The sequence below is a fragment of the Saccoglossus kowalevskii genome, chromosome 2 (genome assembly GCF_978046115.1).
Source record: "Saccoglossus kowalevskii chromosome 2, keSacKowa6.1, whole genome shotgun sequence".
NCBI lineage: Eukaryota > Metazoa > Hemichordata > Enteropneusta > Harrimaniidae > Saccoglossus > Saccoglossus kowalevskii.
In genome coordinates, this window is record NC_140642.1 from 21,323,643 (window position 1) to 21,351,151 (window position 27,509).

At 33.9% G+C, this 27,509-nt stretch overlaps 2 protein-coding genes across 2 annotated transcripts; both read left to right on the forward strand.

Moving 5' to 3' along the window:
* The first annotated feature begins 560 nt into the window (after positions 1 to 560).
* Positions 561 to 14,850, forward strand: LOC100369885 (uncharacterized). Its single transcript, XM_085492780.1, has 7 exons — positions 561 to 873; positions 2,565 to 2,887; positions 3,278 to 3,365; positions 4,624 to 4,779; positions 8,481 to 8,584; positions 10,625 to 10,719; positions 11,128 to 14,850. The coding sequence occupies exons 1-7, from the start codon at positions 727 to 729 to the stop codon at positions 11,205 to 11,207; spliced, it is 993 nt and encodes a 330-aa protein (XP_085348906.1). The 5' UTR covers positions 561 to 726; the 3' UTR covers positions 11,208 to 14,850.
* A 1,639-nt stretch (positions 14,851 to 16,489) lies between these two features.
* On the forward strand, positions 16,490 to 27,473 carry LOC100369734 (beclin 1-associated autophagy-related key regulator-like). Its single transcript, XM_006823698.3, has 11 exons — positions 16,490 to 16,714; positions 16,835 to 16,897; positions 18,187 to 18,229; positions 18,328 to 18,409; positions 19,074 to 19,172; positions 19,418 to 19,568; positions 19,843 to 20,048; positions 20,659 to 20,815; positions 23,111 to 23,201; positions 23,885 to 23,964; positions 26,086 to 27,473. Exons 1-11 carry the CDS (start codon positions 16,527 to 16,529, stop codon positions 26,444 to 26,446), a joined length of 1,521 nt encoding a protein of 506 aa, XP_006823761.3. The 5' UTR covers positions 16,490 to 16,526; the 3' UTR covers positions 26,447 to 27,473.
* The last annotated feature ends 36 nt before the right edge of the window (positions 27,474 to 27,509 follow it).

A 27,509-nucleotide genomic window follows, 5' to 3' on the forward strand; every position in this document is an offset into this window, starting at 1 on the left:
ATATTAGTATTTAGATTCGCTCTATTTGAATAACTAGAATACGTTTTTCATTTTCACAGAGACCTCGTATTGTTGTTTTTTTCAATGTATTTACAACTGTTTGCATGAAAAGGTATATTTTAAAGTATACAAGTTTTACATGTGATGTATTATTATTTTATTCATATTTTTTCTTTCTTTTCTTTTTTCTTGTGCATGTAATGATTTGACTACGACACAGTCTCTCAACTATGAACACAAAACATCGTTCAACAACATTATTCACATCAACAACGACAACCCCTGTCAATAGAAGCCTTGTTCATTAACTCATCATTATTTTAGAAGTTGGCATAATTTATTTATTTCGGTCTAATTTGTGAGAATAAGTCATCAAGTATTTTGAAATTATGAATTGTAATTAATGAGTACTTATATAACTTATAATCGATATTTTAGATAGTTCTTTTTACTGAAAATAAATTTAAAATAAATAAATTATTGTTATGTCGTGTATTTTTATCTCGAATACGAAATCTCTTCTAATACAAAAGTGTAATTGGATACGAATCCGAATCCGGGGCCAACTTCAGTATCGTCTGTTAGACCTTTTCATTCTGCGTTCATTGGCAATCGTTTACACATCGTTGACAATAATTCGATAACATCTATTGTATTTCCAAGAATAATTCACACATCGCTCGAGCCGCGCAACTTGCTGTATAACTCTTAAAGAAGACCTCTATTATGATGAATTCCGGTGGAGGTAGTCTGCCGCCTGGCCATGGAATTCCCCAGTTCATGCACACTCTGCAACCAACACAGCAGCCGACTTATATACAACACACAAGCCAGCCAACTCAGATTCACGCCCAAAGACAAACAATTTCACAGGTATTCGTAAATTATAAAATCTAAAAACAAAAATATTGAGCTCATTATATTCTCCTTACCTTATTAAATAAATCAAAATATTGTGGAAGAGGAACTCTAATTTTGAAAGATTTGTCTTTTAATAAAAAATGCTATTTACTCTTCAGAAGTGATCAGAGGCAATAAATATGTTGAATAGAAAGTTTAAAATCAAACCTGTATATCGTATTTGCTCTATTACTGTAAAAAAAAATATATTAGCTGGAATTAATTTTCACTGAAAAGACTTTTGGGTGTTTTGTATACAATTTATTTGCACTGATTTTTGACAAGTTGAATGTAAAATACCGGTATAAGAAAAAATGTATATTCGCTGGATCTTATTTTCAATGAATTATTACTTCAGCGAAAATAGCAAAAATTAATTCCAAGCAAAAATAAAGTTTTTTACAGTAGTAGCAATGTACTTTCATAGATCTGCCTACATGGCTGTTTTAGGGGCGATATTTACATTGGGACTTGATGGTGTGGTTAAAGCTTCTCCACATTCATGGACCTGTAGACAGAGCTTAATTCTCACATAAATAATGTATGTAGAGTCAAACTTGGCCTTGGTTTTGCTGTTCCAGGCTCATATTTTGACAATCTGGGTATGACATGGAGCCTTGCGCCTCAAGGTCCAACAATGTTGAAGAATGTAAAAATTGGCAGCCAAACTCCAATTTGAGAGTTACAGCATAGTGACATCGATCAAATGCTGATGTATTGTGCCATTTACTAGCTACATTATGTTTTCACTACAATTCTGCTTTCGGTGCACACTCAACCAGTGTTCCCTCTATTAAAGCCTTAATTTCGCTCAATTTTCTCAGATTCAATTGTAGTTTCTCAGTAAAATTTTGTGTTTTGAGAAACTTTCCATGCATTTTGTATGCAGAAAAAAACATTTCCAGAGGAAAATGGGCAAATTTTCACAGTATTTTCAAGATTCAAAAAAATTAAAGGGAACAGTGCACTCAACACAACTAAGGAAGCATGTGATGTATGCTTGGATGTAGTGGTAACAAGAGTAAGAGACCTATTAACTATACAAGAGTCAGTCATATGTGCATCTGAGATTAATCTTGCACGTAATGGAAAACGCTTTACACCTAATATTGATTTTGTAATATATTGCATTTGTTGATCGTTACATGTAAACGAAGACCTATTAACTATACAAGAGTCAGTCATATGTGCATCTGAGATTAATCTTGCACGTAATGGAAAACGCTTTACACCTAATATTGATTTTGTAATATATTGCATTTGTTGATCGTTACATGTAAACGAAGACCTATTAACTATACAAGAGTCAGTCATATGTGCATCTGAGATTAATCTTGCACGTAATGGAAAACGCTTTACACCTAATATTGATTTTGTAATATATTGCATTTGTTGATCGTTACATGTAAACAAAGATTCCTGCATGTGATTGGGTGACTTCATAACACCATGAGATACTGAATTAATGGAACAATTTGATGATGTTCGGCTATTGGCAAGAAACTTTTTGTGTGAACAAATATCTTGCAAAATACTGTAGCTGTTGCATTATGACACGTATTATTAATTGATATGCATCAAACAAAATAATTAACAGTACCAATCAAAATATATCATCTTGTGTGATGATATGCAAAAATTAAATTTTCTTTTTATCTTTTTAGAATCCTCCCACTGATATACAACAGCAGGCTCAGCCAGTATCGTATAGTAGCAATCAGCAATCACAGCCAAGCACATCATATAGCAATACTCCGTCATTACAACAGACTGTCACAACTTACAACAGTGGCCAAACCCCACAGCCTGTAAACTATGTTAGTCATCAGCCAGGACAGCCTGGTACATCGTATAGTAGTCAAATGTCGGTTACGCAGTCATTACCCGGTGCATCTAGTATGTATCCAGCTACACCGGCTCTCCCAATGACTCCTATGACACCAGCAACGCCTCTTAGTGATGGATCCGGAATTGTACCACAACTACAGTGAGTTGATTCATTTATTTTAGTTAAACTGCTGTTTTGCAAACTGCAATCACGTTTTTTTTTTTAATAATAGCTATTTGGTTAAAAATATTTGATTCAGCTATATCTAAAAGGTGCTTAGATTGATTTCAATGAATATGTCTGTTGAGCCCCCTTCCCCAATAACGGAAAACGGAACATCTCAGTACTAGAAACCATTCATGACACCTGTGCTCATCCAATGGTTATCACAGTCTGATCTGCGATAGTCACTGGTGCAATTCTGTTTAATTTACTACATAAAGCATATATTTAATCTTGATTAATAAGCTATCAAAGTGATTATAATCCCTGAGGTGTTCCTAAAAACTTATTTTAAACTCAGCCATAAATGCTTTTTTTTTATTACAGGAATATTGTGTCTACAGTAAATCTTGGATGTAAGCTTGATTTAAAGAAAATTGCGTTACATGCCAGAAATGCAGAGTATAACCCAAAGGTATTGAAGTAGTTACATTTTAGACTTGTTTCAAGTTGACATTTATGAAAGCCATTTTAATAATATTTTTTTTCATTTAAATATACTATTCAGGGATTACATTATGATGGGAAAAGAAATGAAATATTGTTATCATTATTAGCTCCGCTGTCGACGTTGTCGAACGGAGCTTATCATATGAGTGATTGTCCGCTGGCGTCTGTGTCAACTTCTTACTTTTTCAACTTCTTCTTGAAAACTACAAACCTTATTGCTTTGATACTTGGTGTATATTATGATATCTTTAATTCTCCAATTTTGATGAATATTTTTGGTAAAAAGTGATATTTTCGACTTAAAAGCAAGTCTGATTACTTTGGTGTTATACATGTAGGTACCTTAGGTAGACTGCTCTCAGATTCGTTCATTTCATGATATCTTTAATTTTTTAATTTTGATGAATGTTTTTGTTATTTTTTTCGACTTCTTGTTGAAAACAACAAGTCTGACTGCTTTGATACTATACATGTATGTACCTTATGTAGACCTCTTTCAGATTTGTTCATTTTCTAACATCTTAATGCTTTGAATGCTGAAATTTTCTTGAAGTTAACATGTATAGTCTTTGCAATATTTTTTCAAAATGTTGATTACCAGTAATACATGTAACCAATGGGAAATTATATCAATTTGGTCAAAAAGTAATAAAAAAGTTCCAGCAATATACTGTAGAAACATTTAATTTTGCATGTGTTTAATTTTGCGGTTTTGAATTGTCCAAGCACTTCGCAGTGTTTAAATTTCGCGGATTGTCAAATAAAACAAATTATATTCTAAAAGAAGTTTTAAATAAAAACAAACACAACTGCATTGCTTAGTATCAAATGATAACGGTAGCGCAATCTGGTCATGCTGCGGTTCACAGTTGTTGATTATTACTCAGTAGTGATTATAATAATGTTCAAAAAATAAATTCGTTGAATTCAACTTAGTTTCATCATAAGTGAATAATTCTGATCGCATGTAACGCACGATGCGATACGATATCCGCCATGTTTTTTCTCTTCTTGTGTTGACCTAATAGATCAAATCGCTAATTAACCAATCAAAAGGATGGATGATGCCAATGTGTTCAAATTACCATAGGTCATTTAAATATGTTAATGTTAATGAACGCAAAATTGAAAAGATTTGCCAATGTTGTAGTACGATCATTCACAACAATGTAACCGTTGCAATTTGCTCATTATTTCAATATTACCTTTCATTCACTCTTTAGAGATTTGCTGCTGTAATCATGAGAATACGAGAGCCTCGGACAACTGCCTTGATTTTTAGCTCTGGGAAAATGGTCTGTACAGGTGCTAAAAGTGAGGACTTTTCCAGACTGGCAGCTAGGAAATATGCACGAGTCATTCAGAAATTAGGTTTTCCAGTAAGTTGTTCAGTTATTAAAGGGCTGTGGCCGTCATGCCGCGTCCTGTTCGATATTGGACTCATAACGATGTATACAAAGCGTGTAAAATATATTGTTTATTTACATGGAATTTGAACACGCACTGCACGAGGACTATCGCCCTTTAATAATTAAGTAACATAAGTTTTAGTTTACATTACTTTATTTTTATTACTTTTATAATTTTTATAATGTAATAATAATTGATCCTTGAGAAAAAAAATCACTTTTTTTCCAGATCAGATTCAAAATGTCTGACTGACAACTATTTTGTTTTCCAAATTCCATTCTTTGACATGGTTTGACTGATCACATTTATTAAACTATACACACATATACATCAAACATAATATCATACATATGCACATATTTTTTTAGCTCCACAAAGTCGACACAGCGGAGCTGTTCATATTACTGATTGTCCATCGTCCGTCGTCGTCGTCACCTTTACAATTTCAACTTCTTCTTCGAAACCGCAAGTCAGAATGTTTTCAAATTTGATATACAAGTTGGTTCTTTCTTTGATTTGTTCATTTCATGTCAAAATCTCAAATTCTCTATTTTTGGTGAATATTTTTGTCATTTTTGGTAAAAAGTGGTATTTTCGACTTCTTGGTAAAAACCACAAGTCTGATTGCTTTGATATTACATGTATAGGTACTACATGTGAACCTCTCATAGATTTGTTCATTTCAAGATGATATCTTCAATTCTCTAATTTTGATGAATATTTTTGGTAAAAAAAGTGGTATTTTCGACTTCTTGGTAAAAACCACAAGTCTGATTGCTTTGATATTACATATATAATTACTACATGTGGACCTCTCATAGATTTGTTCATATCGAGATGATATCTTCAATTCTCTAATTTTGATGAATATTTTTGTAATTTTTGGTAAAAAGTGGTATTTTTGACTTCTTGGTAAAAACCACAAGTCTGATTGCTTTAATAATATATATATAGTTACTATATGTGGACCTCTCTCAGATTTGTTCATTTCGTGATGATATCTTCAATTCTCTAATTTTGATGAATATTTTTGTAATTTTTGGTAAAAAGTGGTATTTTCGACTTCTTGGTAAAAACCACAATTCCGATTGCTTTGATATTACATATATAGGTACTACATGTGGAGTGAATATTTTTGTAATTTTTGGTAAAAAGTGATATTTTTGACTTGTTGAAAACCGCAAGTCCAATTGCTTTTTAATATATTACATATATAGGTACTACATGTGGACCTCTTTCAGATTTGTTAATTTCGTGGTGATATCTTCAATTATCTAATTTTGATGATTATTTTGATACTATACATATTGTTCATTTTCTAATGATATCTTCTGTCCTTTATTTAAAATGTGCATTGCTAACAGCGGAGCTATCTTAGCCGATAGGCTGCTTGTTTTCATGATTTTTTTCAAGATGGCAGCATGGCGGCCATTTAGTGCTAAGATATCAAAATCGAGCATTCCTGCAATTCCAGAATTTGATCTCAATTTTGCGCGGTCATTTTTCATTCAAACTTGAAATGTTATAATGGGTGTTTGATGCACATATTTTTTTAGCTCCACTGTCGACTTTGTCGAGCAGAGCTTATCATATGAGTGATTGTCCGGCGTCGTCTGTGTCAATGTTTTACTTTTTCGACTTCTTCTTGAAAACTACAAGCCTGAATGCTTTGATACTTGGTGTATATGTACCTTGGGTAGACCTCTCTTAGGTTTGTTCATTTCATGTTGATATCTTCAATTCTCTAATTTTGGTGAATATTTTTGTCATTTTTGGTAAAAAGTGATATTTTCGACTTCTTGTTAAAAACCGCAAGTGCAATTGCTTTGATATTACATATATAGGTACTACATGTGGACCTCTCTCAGATTTGTTCATTTTGTGATAATATCTTCAATCCTCTAATTTTAGTGAATATTTTTGTAATTTTTGGTAAAAAGTAATATTTACGACTTCTTGTTAAAAACCAATAGTTCAATTGCTTTGATATTACATATATAGATACTACATGTAGACCTTTCTCAGTTTTGTTCATTTTGTGATGATATCTTCAATTCTCTAATTTTGGGGAATATTTTTGTTATTTTTGGTAAAAAGTGATATTTTCGACTTCTTGTTAAAAACCAATAGTTCAATTGCTTTGATATTACATATATAGGTACTACATGTAGACCTTTCTCAGATTTGTTCATTTTGTGATAATATCTTCAATTCTCTAATTTTGGTGAATATTTTTGTCATTTTTGGTAAAAAGTGATATTTTCGACTTCTTGTTAAAAACTGTAAGTCCGATTGCTTTGATATTACATATATAGGTACTACATGTGGACCTCTCTCAGATTTGTTCATTTTGTAATAATATCTTCAATTCTCTAATTTTGGTGAATATTTTTGTAATTTTTGGTAAAAAGTGATATTTTCATCTTCTTGTTAAAAACCAAAACTTCAATTGCTTTGATATTACATATATAGATACTACATGTAGACCTTTCTCAGATTTGTTAATTTCGTGATGATATCTTCAATTCTCTAACTTTGGTGAATATTTTTGTTATTTTTGGTAGAAAGTGATATTTTCGACTTCTTGTTAAAAACTGTAAGTCTGATTGCTTTGATACTATACATATTGTTCATTTTCTAATGATGTCTTCAGTTCTTTAATTGAAATGTGCATTGCTAACAGCGGAGCTATCTCAGCCGATAGGCTGCTTGTTTTTTAAATTCCATTCCAGGGCCATATCTCTGACGAGGTTTGACTGATCACATTCAAACTTCACACATACATCACACATAATATCGTATATATGCACATTCATTTATTTCATGATCCTATTTAAGATGGCAGTTCTGGAATCGGATCTCAGTTATGCACAGACATATTTCATTTAAACTTTGGATGTTCATTGAACATATTGGGTCATAGATACACAGCATTTGTCTTCCAGTTTGGATTCAAAATGCCTGACTGGTGGCCCTGTGATTTAACAAATTTAACAAAATGTGACCAATCACATTCAAACTTTCAATACAGATGCTTAACACATTATGATATACATAAACGCATGAGTTTGTGGCCATTTACATTGAACCTGATGGGACCTTCATGCATGTTATTTTTTTCCCAGCTCAGATTAAAAATGGATTACTGGTCAATTATATTTAACACAAAAACATAAAAATAAACTGGCTTTAGATTGTATCATGTCTGTCATACGTTGTGTCAACCACACCTCGGGGATTACCGGTACGGTATAGGATGACAAGGTACCGTGGACCCTGGGCAAAATGTAAAATACTTTATCAGCTTTGAAGATTAAGTCTTTTACTTTCTGTCTCGCACTTGTGATTTAGGCACCAGTGTGCTTTGTGAAATATAATGTTGCTATGGTTCCTATCACATGACCGATCTCAACAAAAATGGTGAATACTTGATCTTAAGTTTAAATAGTGTTCTATTCTCCTCCTTTCATCGCATCTACTGTTCCCTGACCTATGTAACCATAGTAACGGTGAATGTGATGGCATGAGAGAATTGAACACTATTTGAGGTCAAAAACAATTTTCTAAGCTTTCTCACTCTCAAACGAGATCACAGCAGCATTTATGTGTACGGTCTGTTTTGGCTCTATCACAGACATTACCTGGTATATTTTTTTCTACTATTTTTCAGGCCAAGTTTTTAGATTTTAAAATTCAGAACATGGTAGGAAGTTGTGATGTCAAATTCCCTATACGATTAGAAGGCTTAGTTCTTACACACGGACAGTTCTCAAGGTAAGACGATTAGAAGGCTTAGTTCTTACACACGGACAGTTCTCAAGGTAAGACGATTAGAAAGCTTAGTTCTTACACACGGACAGTTCTCAAGGTAAGACGATTAGAAGGCTTAGTTCTTACACACGGACAGTTCTCAAGGTAAGACGATTAGAAGGCTTAGTTCTTACACACGGACAGTTCTCAAGGTAAGACGATTAGAAGGCTTAGTTCTTAAACACGGACAATTCTCAAGGTAAGACGATTATAAGGCTTAGTTCTTACACACGGACAGTTTTCAAGGTAAGACGATTAGAAGGCTTAGTTCTTACACACAGACAGTTTTCAAGGTAAGACGATTAGAAGGCTTAGTTCTTACACATGGACAGTTCTCAAGGTAAGACGATTAGAAGGCTTAGTTCTTACACACGGACAGTTTTCAAGGTAAGACGATTAGAAGGCTTAGTTCTTACACACGGACAATTCTCAAGGTAAGACGATTATAAGGCTTAGTTCTTACACACGGACAGTTTTCAAGGTAAGACGATTAGAAGGCTTAGTTCTTACACACGGACAGTTCTCGAGGTAAGGATTGCATCATTTTGCATCAAAGGATTATTGTAGCTTATCTCTGGTGGGTGGAAGGGGATTTGAGCTCTCTCCATATCAGGCCAAGTTACATAGCTACATAGGATTATTTTTCAAAATAATGAGGAAAAAACATCAAAAACAACAGAATAAATAAAATGAAAGGGAATTGCATATTTTGCTACACAACAGAATTGCATAAGCTTTGAGCATCGACATACATTGTACAATAAAATAAACCCTTTGAATATCAAAACTCGTTATGTCTAGATTTTTTCCCCAAATTCCTGTTCGTTTGTTCCTGAATCCTGAAGAAAGTATTAATAAAATGCATGCAAATGTTGTACCAAAATGTTGACTAGAAAAATGTATGTCAAACAGTTAATCAATTGTTATACACAATTATGTACCATTATTCGCAATTGAAAGTGTAAATCAGAATGGAATAAAAGAAATTTGCTGCATTGAATCGTCTGTTGAACAATAAGTAATTTCACTGTTACTGTTAGATAATCTGGATTATTATTCACTGAAAACGATAGAATTTACCATTCCGTATACAGCTGTATCTGCATTCTTCCATAACTTCTTTCCTTAACCTTTTAGTGAACTACATCACCAACATTGAATGCGTTTCAGGTTATTGACATCACATTGCCTTTGTTTACATCTGAAGTAGATGCACTATAAGCTTATGATGGATACGTAATCTCAACAATGAATGCAAAACATTTGCAAAGCACAAGACATGTTTCAGTTAGCATTTCAGAGAAAAAGATGTATAATATACAAGTTGATTGATAAAATCACTGTCGGCTTTGTGCATACTGTGTTCTCATTTCACGATATCCTCGTTACTGTTACGGTATACATCATATGATCAAATAATATCCTGATAAAGTTATCATACAACTAGAAAAAAATCAACGTACTTACGATGGGTGCTGAAATAAACTGATTGGGAAAACTCGTATTCCTATTGCAATTTTCTTAGGAACTTAATCAGCAAAGATTTTCATTCCAATGCCAACACAATCTGGACACAATCATTTTCACTCTTGTCAAATACATCGGTAATGGAAGTTTCAGTAGTTGAAGTAAAAGTCATGACAAACACCGCTGACAATGTGCCAAGAAATATTGAAATGTTTTATCGATATGGAGGTGGTGGTTTTCCTGGTCAGTTTTGGTGTTAACTGTAAATTACTTGATGTAAATTCAAACATTTGGTGATAAAAATACAGAATTGTCAGTTGCATATTCTAAACATTTACAGTATTTGGTTATGGCTTATATACGAGTTTATCGCAATGTCTGCTGATGTCTCATCATCATCTCTGCGATCCATGGGTGCTTTCAGCAGGCGTTGTTAAGATAATTTACCATATTCCAGTACACTTTATATTGTTCTATACATAAAGATAATAGTTGTACTCATTGTCATCCATATTTACTTTTTCTTCTTATTCGCAGTTATGAACCAGAATTGTTTCCGGGTCTTATATACAGAATGGTCAAGCCTAGAATAGTTTTATTGATTTTTGTATCTGGAAAAGTCGTCCTCACAGGTAAGATATTGTTTTATTTGAATTACAAACCAGTCATGCCGATGTGATTCTTTACACTTATACCTTCAACACCCCGTTTTTTTTTCTCAATTTTTATATTTGTTATATTTTCTACTCTTCTATAACACTTTTTGACAACTTCAAATTGTGGGGTTCTGTCTGTACATGCCCTTGACATCACTTCAATGTCATCCCTGATCTATTGGGTCAATGACAAGAAAGAATGTTATACATGTACATTTTGCACATCAGTTTATTCTAACTGTCATTTATGTTCTTCAAAACACTTTCAACATACTCTTGTACATTTTCTTCTCCATGTGTTTTAGTAAAAAAAAACATGTTTTCTAATATCATAATTTGTATCTTAGCGTGACTGTATTTTCTGTTTTTTTTTTTCATTTCTAGGTGCGAAGGTCAGGAAAGAGATATATGAAGCTTTTGAAAATATCTACCCAATCTTAAAAGCTTTTAAGAAAATGTCATAGTAAAGACTTGCTTTTATTAAATGTAAATTGCAACTAAATGCAACAGAATTGGAAAAAGCTTGTGAAACTGAAAAATAATAATGGCTCTATTCTCTGCCTGGGAGATTCTATTCTCTGCACATCAATCCAGAGAATGGATTGGTTGGCTTATGTAAAATTGTGGGATGGCACTAGCATCGGCAGTCGTGATACCTTCGATGATGGATGCAATATCAGAAGATCTAATCATTGTACATACACCAAATAAAGCATTGATTTTTGCATTTAACAAAACGCCAACAAGAATTGTGGTTGCAATACACAACCCCGTCGTTTTTTATTTGTCTGCAGAAATATACAACGCCCATAAAGTATAAAAAAAATTTAAAAGTATATATATTTATTTAGAATTTACCTTGTTAACTATGTATAGTATATTCCCAATATGATTTGTTGGATAGAGAGTTCAGAAGGTGTTGAATGTCATTAATACATAAATTCCAAACTCCATAACAAAAATTGATGAAGCAGATTTATACAGTCTGTTAACTAATATGCAATATTGATAGTTTTAGGCCTTTTTTCGGCCTTTTCCTGACATTAATATCTGAGCTTAGTCCATTTACTTAACAGACAATACAAAAATGACCTTTGTAGGGAAATCATACTGTGAGATGTTAAATGTGTAAAAGAGAAAACCCAAGCTGGTCAGAATAGTTTTCCGTGTTTGTGATGACGTTGAACACTCTAGGATCTCCTTCCTCTTTGCATAATATGGATCCACTGTTTGCATTTTACCTGATTTAATGCAAAAAGTTATTTTCTCAAAAGTTTCTTTTTGATGAAGTTCTGTTGAATGCATTATAAATTTATACTCTATACAAAACAATATCCTTCTTTCATGCACATATTTGTTTCTATTTATTTTAATACATGTGTTATTTCACTAAATAAAATTACTAGATTTGTCATATTTTTTAATCCATGTAGATCTATCTTAGGCTTATAGTAACAAAAATTGTTTCTGGTCTTAAGATATTCTAAAAAAAAATATTTTCTATTTTTTTAAAAATAATTTTGGGAGGAAACGCATCCTCCCTCCCCCTTCCAAACAGAGGTGTGACCTGCCAAACTGGCACATTCACTGACCATTGTTTTGAACGTTTGTTTGTTTCGGTGATTGCACATTTGGTCTTTTATCTCTATATACTAATAATTGGCTACAATTTCTGTAATATGCAGATTGGAAATTGCTGCAGTTGTTTTCATATACATATTAGTAATAACAACAGTTTGCATATGTACTCTTTCACTGACAGCAATTGGACGAAGCAGTGTGTGCATTTTTCCATTCCTAGTTTTTGTCAGATTGCTTAGGTACAGGTCATCAATCGCACCTTGTAGTGGCATTTACAATATGCTGACCACAAGTGATGCTGTTACACTTTAAACTTTGCGGCTACCAGGTGGAATTAACTATACTAGCAGCATGTTTTGTTTGAACATTTTTTAGTTGTCTACATTTGTTTGTGTGTATATCATAACCATTATTATTGTACATCTGTCACCAATGCTATAAGTTGCAGCATGCCATAATTTTGCGGTATTGCTCTGGGTATTTGCATCCTACCATATTAGGAAATGCCAATTCCAAATATGGAACGACTACACACGCAAGCGTTCTCTAATGATAAAAACAGATGGAAGCCCCTAACACGAATTTTTACTGGACCCCCCAAAAAATACTAAAATACTTAAATACTTAAATACTTCTGCTGTACTGTCTATGTGCATACTTGGCAGTATCCTTGTAATAACCTCATAATACTACAAAGGTCATTTTTGCTTAGTATTGCATGGCATGGCATGGCATGGCATGGCTCAAGTTCTTGCATTGCACTCTTGTGTTTTTTGCACATTTGTGTATGGTGTATAGATTTATAGTGTTTGTAGAGTTGATAGTCTTTAAGAAATAAGAAAAGCGATTGTCAAATTCCCATAGAACTGAATATGATATATGATCATTTTTTTTTCCTGTGTTTCAAGGTTATCCTTGCAATTTAAGCAACACTTTAACTTAAAATGCTAGTGGTGATTTTGTAATAATCATGCAAAAATGTTTAATGCATTGTGGGTAAAATAGGTGGCAACAAGTAGTAGGCGGCTTATTCCCCCATTGCTTTGAAGGACAGGTTTTCTTTTCAGAAAACATCCTTGTAACTGAGGGCCCAATCTAATTTAAGTATCTTGTTGACCACTTTTATTTTCATTTTGTAATTGTTTTCCTTGAAATCAATAGTTTATAATGAATATCATGTTTAAAATTTGAAAAGAACAAAAAATTAATTTAAAAGTTTTATATAAAACCGTTTACACCCTTGTATTGACTACTATATTTTCTCAGTTCTGCAGTTTATGTTTTATGTTACCCCTGCACTTCCTTTGTTTGTGGTTGCCACATTGGCCATTATCTAGAATTGATGGCTGTTCTAAACTCTACACACAAATTGACAACACTTTATACTTTGTATGTTATTTTTGTCAGATTGAATTGTATACGATTTTTTCATTATTAAACTGATACATTGACTGTTTTTTTTTGTATGTTATGTGATAATCTTTTGTTTCACTAATAACTAGTCTATTTTGTAGAAGTATTTATTATATGGAGATGGGGTTTACATTATATAAACCTCTCTGTTACAGATACTTGTAGATTTTTGTTCAGCCTTCTGATGTTAACAAGATTATACTCAGAACTGTGAGGTTTATAATAGACCATTTTCCGTTCACTGCGAGAATCACGCGTTATGCGTGAAATCGAACGTAAAAACAGGACAAACAAAGGTCGTAGTGGCGTCAAACATCGCGTGGGATTCGACAAACGCAAAAGTATTTCGGGGACATTTCCATGCTTAATAATGTGCTGTCCACATTTGATGATAGGCAATTTCGATTAAGTGAGGGTATTCGGAAGCAATATTCCTGTCGAAGATCGGCCGGTCAATGTAAGCTGCGAAATAAAGAAATTCTAGTTCAAAATCAAATCGTTCGATTTTTGCGGCAGACGTTCGACGCGCGTCTTTCATGCATCTCGCGAGATCTCGCAATTGTACGGAAAATCACCTATTGTAAACCACTGCCTGAGCCACTACAAAGTACTGGTATACAATTACTGATTTGTATCATGAGAAACCGGATAAAATTCTGGCTATGCTAGTACTGCTGGTCTAGCTATGACACTTAATTTATATAACCACAAAACTCTCAACAACACTAAATATTTAGGCTGCTTTAAAGTTTACAATGAGAATTATGGCTAATAGAACCATGGCTTGTCTCTTATTACAACAGAAAATCACCAGCTGTGACACTTCTCGATTGCTTACTTCCAATGCCAGACACTATGCAAGTATTTTCCTTTATATTTTTGGACCAAATCTAGTAACCGTTCATAAATAAATAATGTGGAACTTTAATGAGAAAACTTAAATTTGCTCACTAATATATTACACCATGTACCTTAGATTTTACAATTACTACATTATCCAGCTAAACTGGAAGGGCTCTGGATTCAAGGAGTATAATGTATATTTTCTGACAAAAACAGACACTTGTCGACAAGTAAAATTGTTTCTAAATTCCAAATATATATATTTTAAGATAGGTTTTACAATTGTGTGTTGCTGGTTTATTTTCCAAATGTTTTAATTATCTGTTTACACTCTTGTTATTGAAATGGGAAAAGTTTGAGAATGAAGATTCCATATATGTGGGAGTCACTTGAAATAGGTGTCAATATTGTACCTCCATCAGTTTAATCAAAGACACTAGAAAAAGAGAGTCTTCGGTTTAATTGTCAAATATTTTATAGTATTTACGCCCTCGTCGGTGAAAAGAAGAAAGTCTGAAAGTGAAAAACAGACATGTATGAACAAATACATGTGGGAGTATTTTATGATAGGTTTTAGAATTATACCTTCAACAGTAATTGACGAATATTTTATAGTATTCACGCCCTCGTCACGGTTGAAAAGAAGAAAGTGTTAAAGTGAAGATAACTGTTGTTTGCCGCCTAAAACAGTAAAGTATCATAAAACTAAATTTATTTCTGAATATCAAATATATGTGGCATTATTTTGAGATAGGTTTGATAATTGTACCTCCAGTATTTTACTAGTAATTTCCAAATATTTCATACTATTTATGCCCATCGTCGTTAAAAATGAGAAAGTCTGAGTGTAAATTAATCCATGCATTCAATCAAAACGGACATTCAAACAAATACCTTTATATGTGAAGTATTTTGAGATCAGATTTATAATTGTCGTACGTCCACGAGCAAATCGAAAAGAACCAGTTTCCAAAACTGGGTAATTTCGATCCATGGTTGGCCGTGGGTACGATACGTTTGGTCGTACAATGTATTACAAAACAAACTTATGTGTATGTGTACACATGTAGGCCGTACTCTCGCGACCCGGGTAAAATTTTGACAAAATTGGTTCACGTAATATGTAACGCACAAACAGATAGACAAGAACCGATTTCACAATCTCAAGATCCACATTATCACAAATCTGAACGTAGGCTGAACATTTTGGAAGGTGCTATCGGTGCCGACAGTACCGGGCGACAGTATTGGTAAAACTCAGATATCACCAGTCACAACAGCCCTTGGAGCTATTAAAGTCATACTTCCTGACAAATATTTATCTGAGCAGTTGAATAAACTGTGTTCCCAAAATACCTGAATACTTTGATATTTTTCGCCCCAACTAAACAATTCCAGCAAGCAGTGTGCATATTTTGTCTTTCAATGGATGAAGCAAAAAAATCTGGATGTTGGTTACCAGGGTTACAAGTAGTTGGCATGTGACGATGATGAAAACTTTATATTGGAGATTATATTCCCTGTAGATTCACATAATCCCCCCCCCACACATTCGACATTCTGATCACAACTAGGTGTAAATGAAATTAACAAAAGTATATCATGATGTCAAATCATCATGAGCTAAATTCCCTCTATAGCGCAAACTTCCAAACTGACGAATACTTTTTTTATGATGAAATGGTGTTTTTATAAAATTCTTACTGTGACAATTAGTTTCACTTGTCCACTGCATTTGTATCATTATTAGACGAATTTTGGGAATGCTGGTTACAATCTGAAATTCGAAGTTCAGACGGAAGTGCGGCTAAATGAAACAAGTCCATTGGGGTCACAATATTTCTTTCTGTACATTTGCGTTTGTTTCCGCTTGTCCTGGGGTGACCTTTTTGATGGTTTTCCCACAATGCCACATTCCATAACAAATCCTGACGTCATTATGAAATATGGCGACTTGCTTGTCGGAGGATGAATCAACAACTCGCCAGTCCAAAACTCAAATAGACGCCTCATCAGTGATCGGCATTGCCGTGGAAAGATGCCCACTTTGCAGCAACTCAAAAAGAACATATTCGTGCAAAGACTGCATCGAACAGGGTAATTTGACTCATTCCAGCGGTCGCAATCCCGAAAGGTAGGCATCTTAGTTCTGTGAACGAAATTCACTGCTTTTGAGTGACAGAGTCGATAAATTATGCTCATTTCCGTTCATACCTCCGTAACAAATAAATGATTATTTTACACCATGTCATAGGTATGCTGAGAAATTACAGAAACTAAACAGACTGAAGAAAGAAAGACTGAAACTGTCGGATCAGTGAGTATTGTCGTTATTGTTATATTTTTCACCGTCTCGAACGAGCTTTACAAGGTTGAGTGACAGCGGGGAACAGCTGATAGTGTAACTCAACTGTTTTGTGATGGCATATAAACCCGAGGAGACTGAGTATTTCTTAAATTTTGGAAATACGTTACGTGTAATGACATTAGGCCTGTTTACACGTGTCGACATTCGGTAACAGACAGCACATAAATGAGTCATATGTAATTTTACAATTTAGTAAATAAGGTCGGAGGTCAACCTCTGAACTGAGGACAAACAGGTAAACAATGAAGTTCGTATTCAAAGTATTTTCCCACGATTTTGTATGATATAGTTATTTTATTTTATTTATTTACCAGCTGAAAGAACAATTTAAAATGCATTTTAAAAATGTGTTGTAAAAATAAGTTAGTTATTAATTAACTGTCATGATATGTATTAGGATTACACTTGTTGCAACTTTATTGCTTAATTTATGTGTGTCACCAATTGGGTTTTTTGCTACTAGCAATCACAAACAGACATTTCACTTTGGATAAAATGGTACAACACATTTTTGTGTACTGTACCTTTCTCAAATTTCATCATTGTTTCCATATTTTTTTTTTCAGAAATTTTGATTAAGATCTACAGCCAATAGGAAATTCATTAAGCAAAGAAATTCTGTAGTTGAAATATGTGAAAAATATGGCTGTACTATGGCATTGAGGCAGTTAAACGTGGTCCAAAACTGAAAGTAAACCTTTGTTGTTGATAAAATATGCAATTGAAAATCATTCACTATTCTCTAATAATAAAACTAGCTAATTTTGCTAATTTTGCTGTTTTCACTGAAATGTAGTAGTCATCTTTTTTAGGGTCTAGGTTAAAATCAGCTGACATTAATTTCGTGTGAACGTACAGAATTACAATAGATCTCATTGTTTCACCTGAAAAATTGTGAATTTATAAAACCCAGCGAAAATGCTCAATATATGAAAATAGTTTAATTAAATACTAAAAGCACAAAAATAAATTATAATCTTCTTTAGCAAAACAAAAACCCACAATTTTGCTCATATTTTTTTCGAAATTTGGGTTAAGATCTGTAGCTACTGGAATATTATGTTTTGTCCAGAATTAACAAACAAATTATAGAAAAATACATGGAAGAAATGTTCAAAATGTTGCACCCAACATTTTGGCGATAAAAATCATGGAGCTTAAACAGATGATGCTTTTACAATTTATAAGAAAATGTTATTCAGCTCAGTGATTAACATTACTTGTTTCTTTTATTGCAGGGTTTCCGAAGCTTTAATTGGACGTGTGCAATATGACCAAAAGGTGAAAAACAAGTCTAAAATTCAAATTAAAATAAAATCAAAGAAGTTACACACATCTTAGTAATATATCTTTGTATATCAATATTTTGTTTCATGCAGAGATGGGATGCATTATTCTTAGAACAGAAAAAAGAAGTGTTGCTGAAAGCGAGTGAAGAGTTAAGAGGATATGCGGATAAAGGTATGTTTAATTCTTGCATATCAACAATATATTATGATGGTTTTATGCACGGAAGAATATGATGTTATTATGAGGATACCTCAAAGTATGCACGAAGACAGTATAACAAGAGTATCGACCGACGCACAGTGGAGGTCGATGTGACGGCGTACTGTCTGATTATACATCTTTTCCTTCCAAAGATACATCATAGGAATGCCGAAATTCAAAAAGTTTAGAACAGTGTCAGCACACTTTTTTGTCTGGAGTCCAGTCAAACCCTGGTGGCAGCCATGTTTGTTCTAATTTTTAGAGGACGTTTACGCACACAATCATTCCATATTTGGAATTCGCATTTCCTTATATAGTAGGATGAAAATACCCTGTAAAATAGCGCAAAATTACGGCACGCTGTAACTTATGGCGTTACGGTGACAAATGTATAATAAGTAGTTTTATTTGGATGTTGAGATTCATGAGGAGGGATTTGCAAGATTGGATTGAAAAAAGAAGCTATGCTGACTAGACCCTGGATATGAAAAAAATAATTTATGCATGTTTATTTTGCAAAGGTAACTTTGGCTTCTGGCAGCAGTTTTAATGTTTCCCCTGAAGTTTCACAGTTCATTCACAAATGATTTGGTTTTATTACACTAATCATAAAATTCGCTTTTCAATGGAACAGAACGGAATGATCTCCATGCTATCACTGAGAAGAAGAACAATCACATTGCCCAAATTAGAATTCTGAAAGGCAAAATATACAAATATCAAAAACACTTAGGTAAGAATCTCAATCATTATATTTGTTTTGAAATTGGTCTAACTTCACTGGTGAATTTGACTTTGAATGGAAACAAACCATAGATTAGAACTTGGTGAAGTTTTTGGCTTCTGTAGTCATAACACCCAATGGATACTTTGAGTTCACTTTGTCCATGTCACTCATTGAAACAAAATTATATGTTTTGAGTTTGTAAAGTTTCAATGTCATGTCTTTAATAATGTAAACTAATTGGTAATTTACAGAACAAAGTAGAATACACTTTCGCAATAGTTTGGCTGCTAAAGAACAGAAAGAAGAGGACCTCGCAAGGATGAGAAGGTCACGCATAGAGGAGCTTATGACATCGATATTCCCCATCATGGAGATCAGAGAAGCAGATCCAGAAAACAACAGGTTAAAATTATTCTAAGCATAATTCAAATGACAAACCAAAAAGTGGTTCAGTATTTGAAATTACGAGAACAGGTTAGATTTAAGGCCTGTTATTGGTGTGTAAATGTATCTCTAGTACCAAATACTGGCAAAAATAGTTAGTTAAAAATGATTCAACATCAAGAACCAGTATTAGGAATGCCCCAAACATCCTGGATGTTTGTCTAAAATATCGGCCAGTTTTTAAGTGCATCACTTCACCGAAACTGGTTTGTTTTCTTCAACAATATTACAGACAATCGGAAGAAGCTGAGAATGATGGTGAAAAGGAAGGTGGTCTCTCGACAAGCACCGTCAGTGAGCTAGCAGAAGCTCAACAGATGTCTTACATTCATGGTAAATGGGTATATACCGGCAACCACAGTAAAACAAACTTCACTATTATCACCCCAGAGGCATCGTTGCCTGGAGACGGAGATTATTCCGCTTACACAGCATGGTGTAAGTCCTTCATCTTATCAATATGACATCGTTTTCTGATCATTTAATCTTCTGATGCAACAAATTGCTGCTACATGTTACAAATTCCTACACACACGTGTGTATGTATGTTATTCATACATTTACTCTGTTACCATAGTTACTAAGACCTCCATCAATCTGCTGTACTCCTTATATTAAAATCATGTCATGTGACAACAAGGTAATTCTTGTCAAATAATACTGAGGACATCATTCACTACTTACTATCGAATGAAAACAAAATTTAACTGTTTTTTCTTTTAAAGCACATCTCCAAAATAAAGCACACAAAAATCCTGGATTATGGCCATAGACAAATCTCATTTCCCCAATTTAGTTTCAAGGCTTTTGAGTTTCAAGGAACTCTCATGTATATCTTCATGTTCACCCATACCGGTAAGCTTTGAAACTTTAGTCTCCTACATATCATTTTTATCAAACATTCTGATCAAGACCCAGTAAGGGGAAATAATGCCCATTTGGTTCAAAATTAACAGTAATTATATAGTAAACTACAGAAACAAATTATTGCAAGTATTAACGGGAAAAATGATGTCATTCAGAGGTTTTACTATGTGTCTCTCCACAGATGAGACTACCAGGCATTTTACGCCGGGTCCTAATACAGAGTTAGGTCAGAGGAATCCGGCAAACTCCATGTGTGCTGCTCTGTCCAATACAACACAGTTACTTTCAGTACTATCGTATTATCTAGGGATTCACTCACCAAAGAAAATATGTTACGGGTGAGTTTTCCACAACCAATCACTAGTGTTCTTTTCATCTCATGCTCTTTATATTGGGAAGTACCGGTACTATTGAATTTCATAAAAAAAAACAAATATTTAGACTTATTGCATGGGACCCATATAAAACATGATGTGATGTGATGTTTTTAATACTGTATTGTTTTGTTATATTGTATTGGAAGGCCTCGTCAATATCATGTAATTTATGTCACATAGTTGTAGTTTATGTAAGGTATCCAGTACAGAAATTTCATACAAATATTAGAAAATTACCAAGCATTCCCATTTATTATTTTGTAGTGAATAAATTACAAAAATATCTATCACGAAGAGTGGTCTGTTATGCATTTGTTGTTTCTTCTATTGTGGCCTTTTTACAACAATGTATAACGTATTTTGTTGTTCAGGGGAAAAAAAGGATTTAAGGATGCGGTAGTGTTATTTTTGTGAATTTTGTTATTACTTTTGTAAAGTTATTGGGCTCATAATTTTATCAAAATTAAAACTGAAACACATCTAGAATACCTTTTTTTTTTAAAAAATAAGAAAAACTACTTGTATAACGGGATACTGTACACTTTGTTTTTGAGATAAAAGTCTGGACGCAAACAATAACATTGACTTATTGCGTAATTTGCATAATCCCTTCACGACGGAAACAGTGCACACTGAAGACGACGTGGTCATATTAACTCCGGCTCCTGATTAATGATCAATCACACAAAAGAGGCCCCCAAGGAAAAACTCAAAACGCAGTTCAGAGGAAGCAAAACTTTACCTATAACTGAAACACATTGCCGAAAGTACAATGGGGTTCACACTTCAAGTTTGAGTATTTCAAACCAAGAGGGTAAAATTTCGTCAGCAAAACATGATCAATTTCCATTTTACAAAAAAGTGGGGCAGACAATTTAATATCAACCGAGTTGGGAGAGGTCGGCGAGGTTTGAAAAAACTAGTGTCTTATGTGGGATTGCCGCCGGGCCACCCATCAACAAAGGTCCGTATAAGAACGCCGTTTGCGAAGTTGCGGTGGAAGTCAAGTGTCTGCTAGAACAAGACAAAACGTCGGGTGTTGTTAAGTTAACTAGCACTAGGGGTTGGCGTTTAGCCATGTCAACCTCTTTCTCCGGTTACTAGGCAAGTGTTTGTTTTACAGACCACGCTTCGCATGTAAACATGATTTGAATATATAATGAGATGACGTCATTTATCTCTCCAGCTGTTCGACGTTATGCAAGGTCGCTGTGTACTGTAACAACTTCACTAGTTTTTGGAGGACGAATACGGGCCCAAAACTTTATAGTTTTGGATTTTAATACTGCAAGGCTACTAAGTGACTCCATGTTATGTCTTTTGTTGTAAAAATCAGTCCATCTGAATCTTTAAATGTCCAAAATTAGCGCAACGTGACAAATGTTTTGTTTTTTGACGTTTTCAGGCAGAAGAAATCTGACGCCATAGAGGTCATTCAAGTGAGTTGTGCGTCGTCAGAAATTGGCCTACTTTCATGAAATTCACACACATTGATAACGTATTGGCGCAGAATAAAAAACCTGGAAGCATTTTTTGATAACTTCTCGCAATGAAAAATAAAAGGCTTTTAAATTCCTTGTCTATGGGTGAAATAACAGGAAAAATGTAAATTGATGTCATTGTAAACAAATATGCAATCTATGTTCTAACACTCTCGAGGCATTGACGGGGCTGATGCTGCCTTGATTTTTCAGCTTTCTTTTTTTACAAAACCCCTACGGTTTTTATACAAAACTCATTTTTATTTAAAATAACACCTCTATGTTTACTTAGTAATCACGTGACTAATTCGTGGTACATGTCGCAGATCATTTTTTTCAAAAAGCCAGGAACAAGGGCTTCAAGAAAATATATAATTTGCTACGCTTCAAAACACTTTTCCTCATGAAAACAGTTTTTACATTTTAGAGCATGATAACTCTACCGCATTCTTAAGTCGCCAAGTCTATCAGTATTCATCACTGATACCTATGAGGTGTGGTTTTTGAAGAGTTTCTTTGTATGTGTTTATAAATTGTATCAACCTAAAACATGGGATAATAGTTTGTAAAACATATGCCTTTATGTGGACTTCTTATATCATTGCATCTTGACTTATGAGCAACCTTGTCATTTTATGGTATTCCCATAAAAGGTGAATTAATATATTTAGTGAAAAAAAATTCAGTATAGTAGTTGATCTATACTGTAATAAGAAATATTTATTATCTGCACAACTTGCTGAATATAATTTCCCCCTTTGTCTGAATTTTTTAGGAAATTTTGTGGTAAAGAACTGAGTCCGCAGTCTTTTTCCAGAGCAGTAGCTAACCTCAACACCAATATTCTTCACATGTGTTTTACTCAGGTACGTCAGAAAATTCAGTTGACTGTCTACTGTCGTTCTCGGGGAAAATACATGTGGTATTGATTCATTACCCTGTTATTGATACTCAGCTAGTCAGAATAGACACCTGCTTATATATATATATTTTTTTTTTTTTTTTCTATTGAAGTATACATGCTGTTTAAATATGAAGTAATGTGAATAAACAACATTATTATATTTTTCACATCGAAAACAACAGAATTTATCCTTCTGTAAAACGCTGTACAAATGAGTTCAAAAGTGCCTTCCTTATTTGAAAATTGGGTGTGTTGTTTATATCACATTGAAAACTTTTCTTTGTTTATGTTAAATGCAGACATATTAAAGCACATGATGGAAATATAATTTAGTGTCTGAGCACAGCCATTTTAGGTTGTTATCTCTCATTAAATTATTACTACAAGCAGATGTATAATAATAATGTTATCATGAGGATACCTCAAAGTATGCACTCTGGCTGTACATGATCCAATCGCTATCTGCTATGCGTTTGTCACTACGATCATCATACTGCCTTTCTGGTAGTCTCGTAATAACCTCCTATTATTGTTAAATACCATTGTGACTGGAAGCCAATACTTACATTGATTCACTGATCCAGAGATATTTACATGTAGTATGTGTCATAATCCTTTTCGTGATTATTTTGATTTGTATTTCAGAATGTTAGTCAGGAACTGCTGCACCCGATGTATACGCTTCGAAATATTCTGGTGTGCGTAAAAACAAGGGACTTGGGAAGGTAAGCGCCCCCATGTGGCAAGAACTGAATATTGATTTTTTTTAAATTTTTGTACCGAATTCTACTGCTGTACAAATATATGACGTTTGAACAGGCATGTTGCATCGTTTACAGCTCAATGCTTACAACAAAGTGTGCCGAGTTAGCCGAATTAGAGTTTGTTGACTCCCGTGTGCGAAGCACAAAATGGGAGTCTTTGCAGTTAGTGTGTCTGTATGTGTGTATGTGTGTATGTGTGTATGTGTGTGTGTATGTGTGTGTGTGTGTCCGACTGTTCCACTGCTATCTCAAGAACCATACACCGGTTTTTGATGAAACTTGGTGCATAGATGCTCTGGGCCAATGCGCAGATTTGATTAGGTTTTGGTAAAAATCCATGCTCGTTAATTACCTAATTTGCATGATAATTAGCTAATTTTTAGCTGTTCTATGACTGTTCCACTGATATCTAAAGAACCACTCATTGGATTTTGATGAAACTTGGTGCATAGATGCTCTGAACATATGCGCAGATTTGATTAGGTTTTGGTAAAAATCCATGCTCGTTAATTACCTAATTTGCATGATAATTAGCTAATTTTTAGCTGTTCTATGACTGTTCCACTGATATCTAAAGAACCACTCATTGGATTTTGATGAAACTTGGTACATAGATGCTCTGAACATATGCGCAGTTCGAAGTACAGGTACCCATTGGACAAAAGATACATGGAAGTTTAGCAAACGATCTCCCCGACCCAGTGCAATGTATCCGGTTAGAATCAAAGCTCACGTGTCCCTTATTTGAGGGACCAAATTCTGCCGTAAATTCGCCCCTGGATTAAAAAATAAAATGGGATTTAAGAAAATAAAATGGGACTTTTAAGGTGTATTTTGGCGTCATTTTTCGGACATTTCAATCAATCCTGCCGGCTAAAATAGAGTCTAAGTTTTACCGTAGTCATTGACGTCTGTCTATTCAAGAGTACACGTGTATGATTTTTATCGTGACTAGCGTGAGCGGGTAAGCTTCCTTTCGAGAATGAGCTGTTATCACTGTGAACAATGTTAAATTATTCTTCAGATGACCAGTTTATTTTTTAAAAACAACTAATTTTTTTATTTAAAAAAAATCATGCCGTTTTCGCATCAAAATCCAAGCCAAAATATCGTACTACAACATCAATCTCTTCCGCATTGCGTTCAATAACATTAACATATTTAAATAAGCTATGGTAATTTGAACACGTTGGCATCATCCAGCTTTTTGATTGGTTAATTAGCGATTTGACCTATTTGACCTAAGAGAACATGGCGGATATCCTACAGCATCAAACGTTTATACAAGACCGGAATCATTCGCTTACGATGAAACTAAGTTGACTTTTATTTGTATTTCATAACCATTCAACAAATTTATTTTGTGTACATTATTATAATCACTACTGAGTACAGTAATAATCAACAATTCAGAAACGCAGCATGCCGAGATTTTTGTGTTCGTTTTTATTTGAAACTTCGTTTATTTAGAATATATTTTCGTTACCAATAAAATAAAAATCTCTCAGTCAATCAGAAACCCGGATTCATGCCTTCGAGGAAGGTCCCGTTTGAACGCTCACATCGTTTTTTTTTTCGTTTGAGGGAAAACTAAAACTGGTCGCAATTTTCGAATAAGAATGAGTCGGCAATTTTTAGTGGAGTCGAAAATTTGGAGGCAAATAAAACACCGAAACCCGGCAAATAAATAGGCGGACGAATTTTTAGAGGGGTCGAAATTTTGGAGTTTTCACGGTGCTAATTATTCCATTTCAATGAAACTTAGTACAAAGATGCTCTAGGACAATGTACAAACCTAATTAGTTTGGGGTAAAAATCTGTTCATATTAATTCCCTAATAAGCATAATAATTCATAATTTTTTGGTTCTAATCACATTTCAATTAAACTTGGAGACATAGATTTTCTGTTACATTGCGCAGACCTCATTAGTTTTACACTCAAATCTGGTCATATTAATTTTCTGATTTGCATAATTAGTTTTCAGCTAAGTAATTTCGAATTATATTTAATGTGTCTCCAATACTCTCAGCACATGGGAGTTCTTTCTAAGCTTTCTTTGATTTTTGATTGTTTTTTATAGAAGTGGTCCATTTGAGGTCAATTCAGAATTGATACAAACTGTGGAGGAATCATCACCCCCGTTCTATGGATTCTCTGATGATAGTGACAACGATAGTCAAGGCGAGGACGATGTTGATCTAGGTGGTGAGTGGGAAACTGTACCACGTTTTTCAACATCGCCAGATGTCGCAGCTCGCTTGAGTGAAACGTACACACCACCATTGCAGTCTCAAGTAATTCCAGAACAGGGGGGGCCTACTAGCAGTGAATTGCCAACGGGAGGTTTAATGTCGTCAGCAGCAGCATCAGTTGCGTCACTGTGGCGGGTAGCGACTAGTACAACAGGATTTACAAGCCAGTCACCCGAAAAGAAATCATGATGTCATGGTTTTATGCCAGTTTGTTCAACATGTGATTTTTGAATCGTTGTATCGGTGATCTTCCTAATAATCGCCGAACTTTATAAAAAAAATATTTGCATACAGCGAAAGAGACAATTCAGATGAAAAAGGACATCGTCAATTAACCTAGGCCATGTAAGCCACTAGAGTCCCAGGGGATGTAAGCTTGAACTTAATGAATCATGTGACATTAATGTTAATCATAGATGTTAAACCCTGTAACAGTGGTGGTCCCTGATATTTTGACAACTCCTTGCTGCCTCAGATGCTTACCTGGTAGTTTCTTTGATTGTGACCTAATTTTTAAATGATCAGTTGATACACTGTCTGTAAATTTATTCGTTTACTCCACTGATTTTGGACATTTTTAAAAAAAAGTTTTCAGTATTACGTTGCTTGCCATGTTGTATTTACACAAATATATTTTGTGGATTCTTAAATTTTCCACTTTACGCTGGTGCAAGTATATTGTTGCTCGGATTCAACCTTTGTACCGGTACATTCTCTGCTACTCCCTGAAAAACAAAAATCAGCATCAGTAGCATTACAAATAGACACTGATGCTAATATTTAAAAGTTCCTGTTCTTTTAATTAATTACTCAATCTATATGTAATTCAAGTTTACCAGAATCACAATTTATTTAAATACTCAGGAAAATGTTTTATTTGCAGATACTGCAGTTGGATAATTGTACAATATCGTATAAGTGATGTGACATGGTGCACCTCACACTATTCATCGATAAATACGTCCAAAGTATTTCTCTGATCTGCCATTTATGGAGCACTATTGAGAAAGTTTCAGACTTTACTTTTTTGGGACATAATCATATCATTTAATTTGTGAATAGAAAAAAACTAATGTATTTTTCTGCTGTTGTTGGCATTGTTTAAGAAGAGAAAGGGAATCCTGAATCTAATGTTCATTTGAAAGCACAAGTTTCATTGTATTAAAGTATGTTGATGTATTTACAGAAGAAAATATTTATTAAATTTGGGAATATACACGTTTTATATCATTTATTAATCACTGTAGAAAAG

Bases quoted from the DNA above. Each gene is read 5' to 3' on its own strand.
- LOC100369885 (XM_085492780.1), top strand. From the start codon at position 727: ATGATGAATTCCGGTGGAGGTAGTCTGCCGCCTGGCCATGGAATTCCC. The intron at 3,366-4,623 runs GTATTGAAGTAG...TTCACTCTTTAG, and splicing joins ATGCAGAGTATAACCCAAAG to AGATTTGCTGCTGTAATCAT. The intron at 10,720-11,127 runs GTAAGATATTGT...TTTCATTTCTAG, and splicing joins TGGAAAAGTCGTCCTCACAG to GTGCGAAGGTCAGGAAAGAG.
- LOC100369734 (XM_006823698.3), top strand. From the start codon at position 16,527: ATGGCGACTTGCTTGTCGGAGGATGAATCAACAACTCGCCAGTCCAAA. The intron at 16,715-16,834 runs GTAGGCATCTTA...ACCATGTCATAG, and splicing joins AGCGGTCGCAATCCCGAAAG to GTATGCTGAGAAATTACAGA. The intron at 19,173-19,417 runs GTAAGAATCTCA...GGTAATTTACAG, and splicing joins CAAATATCAAAAACACTTAG to AACAAAGTAGAATACACTTT.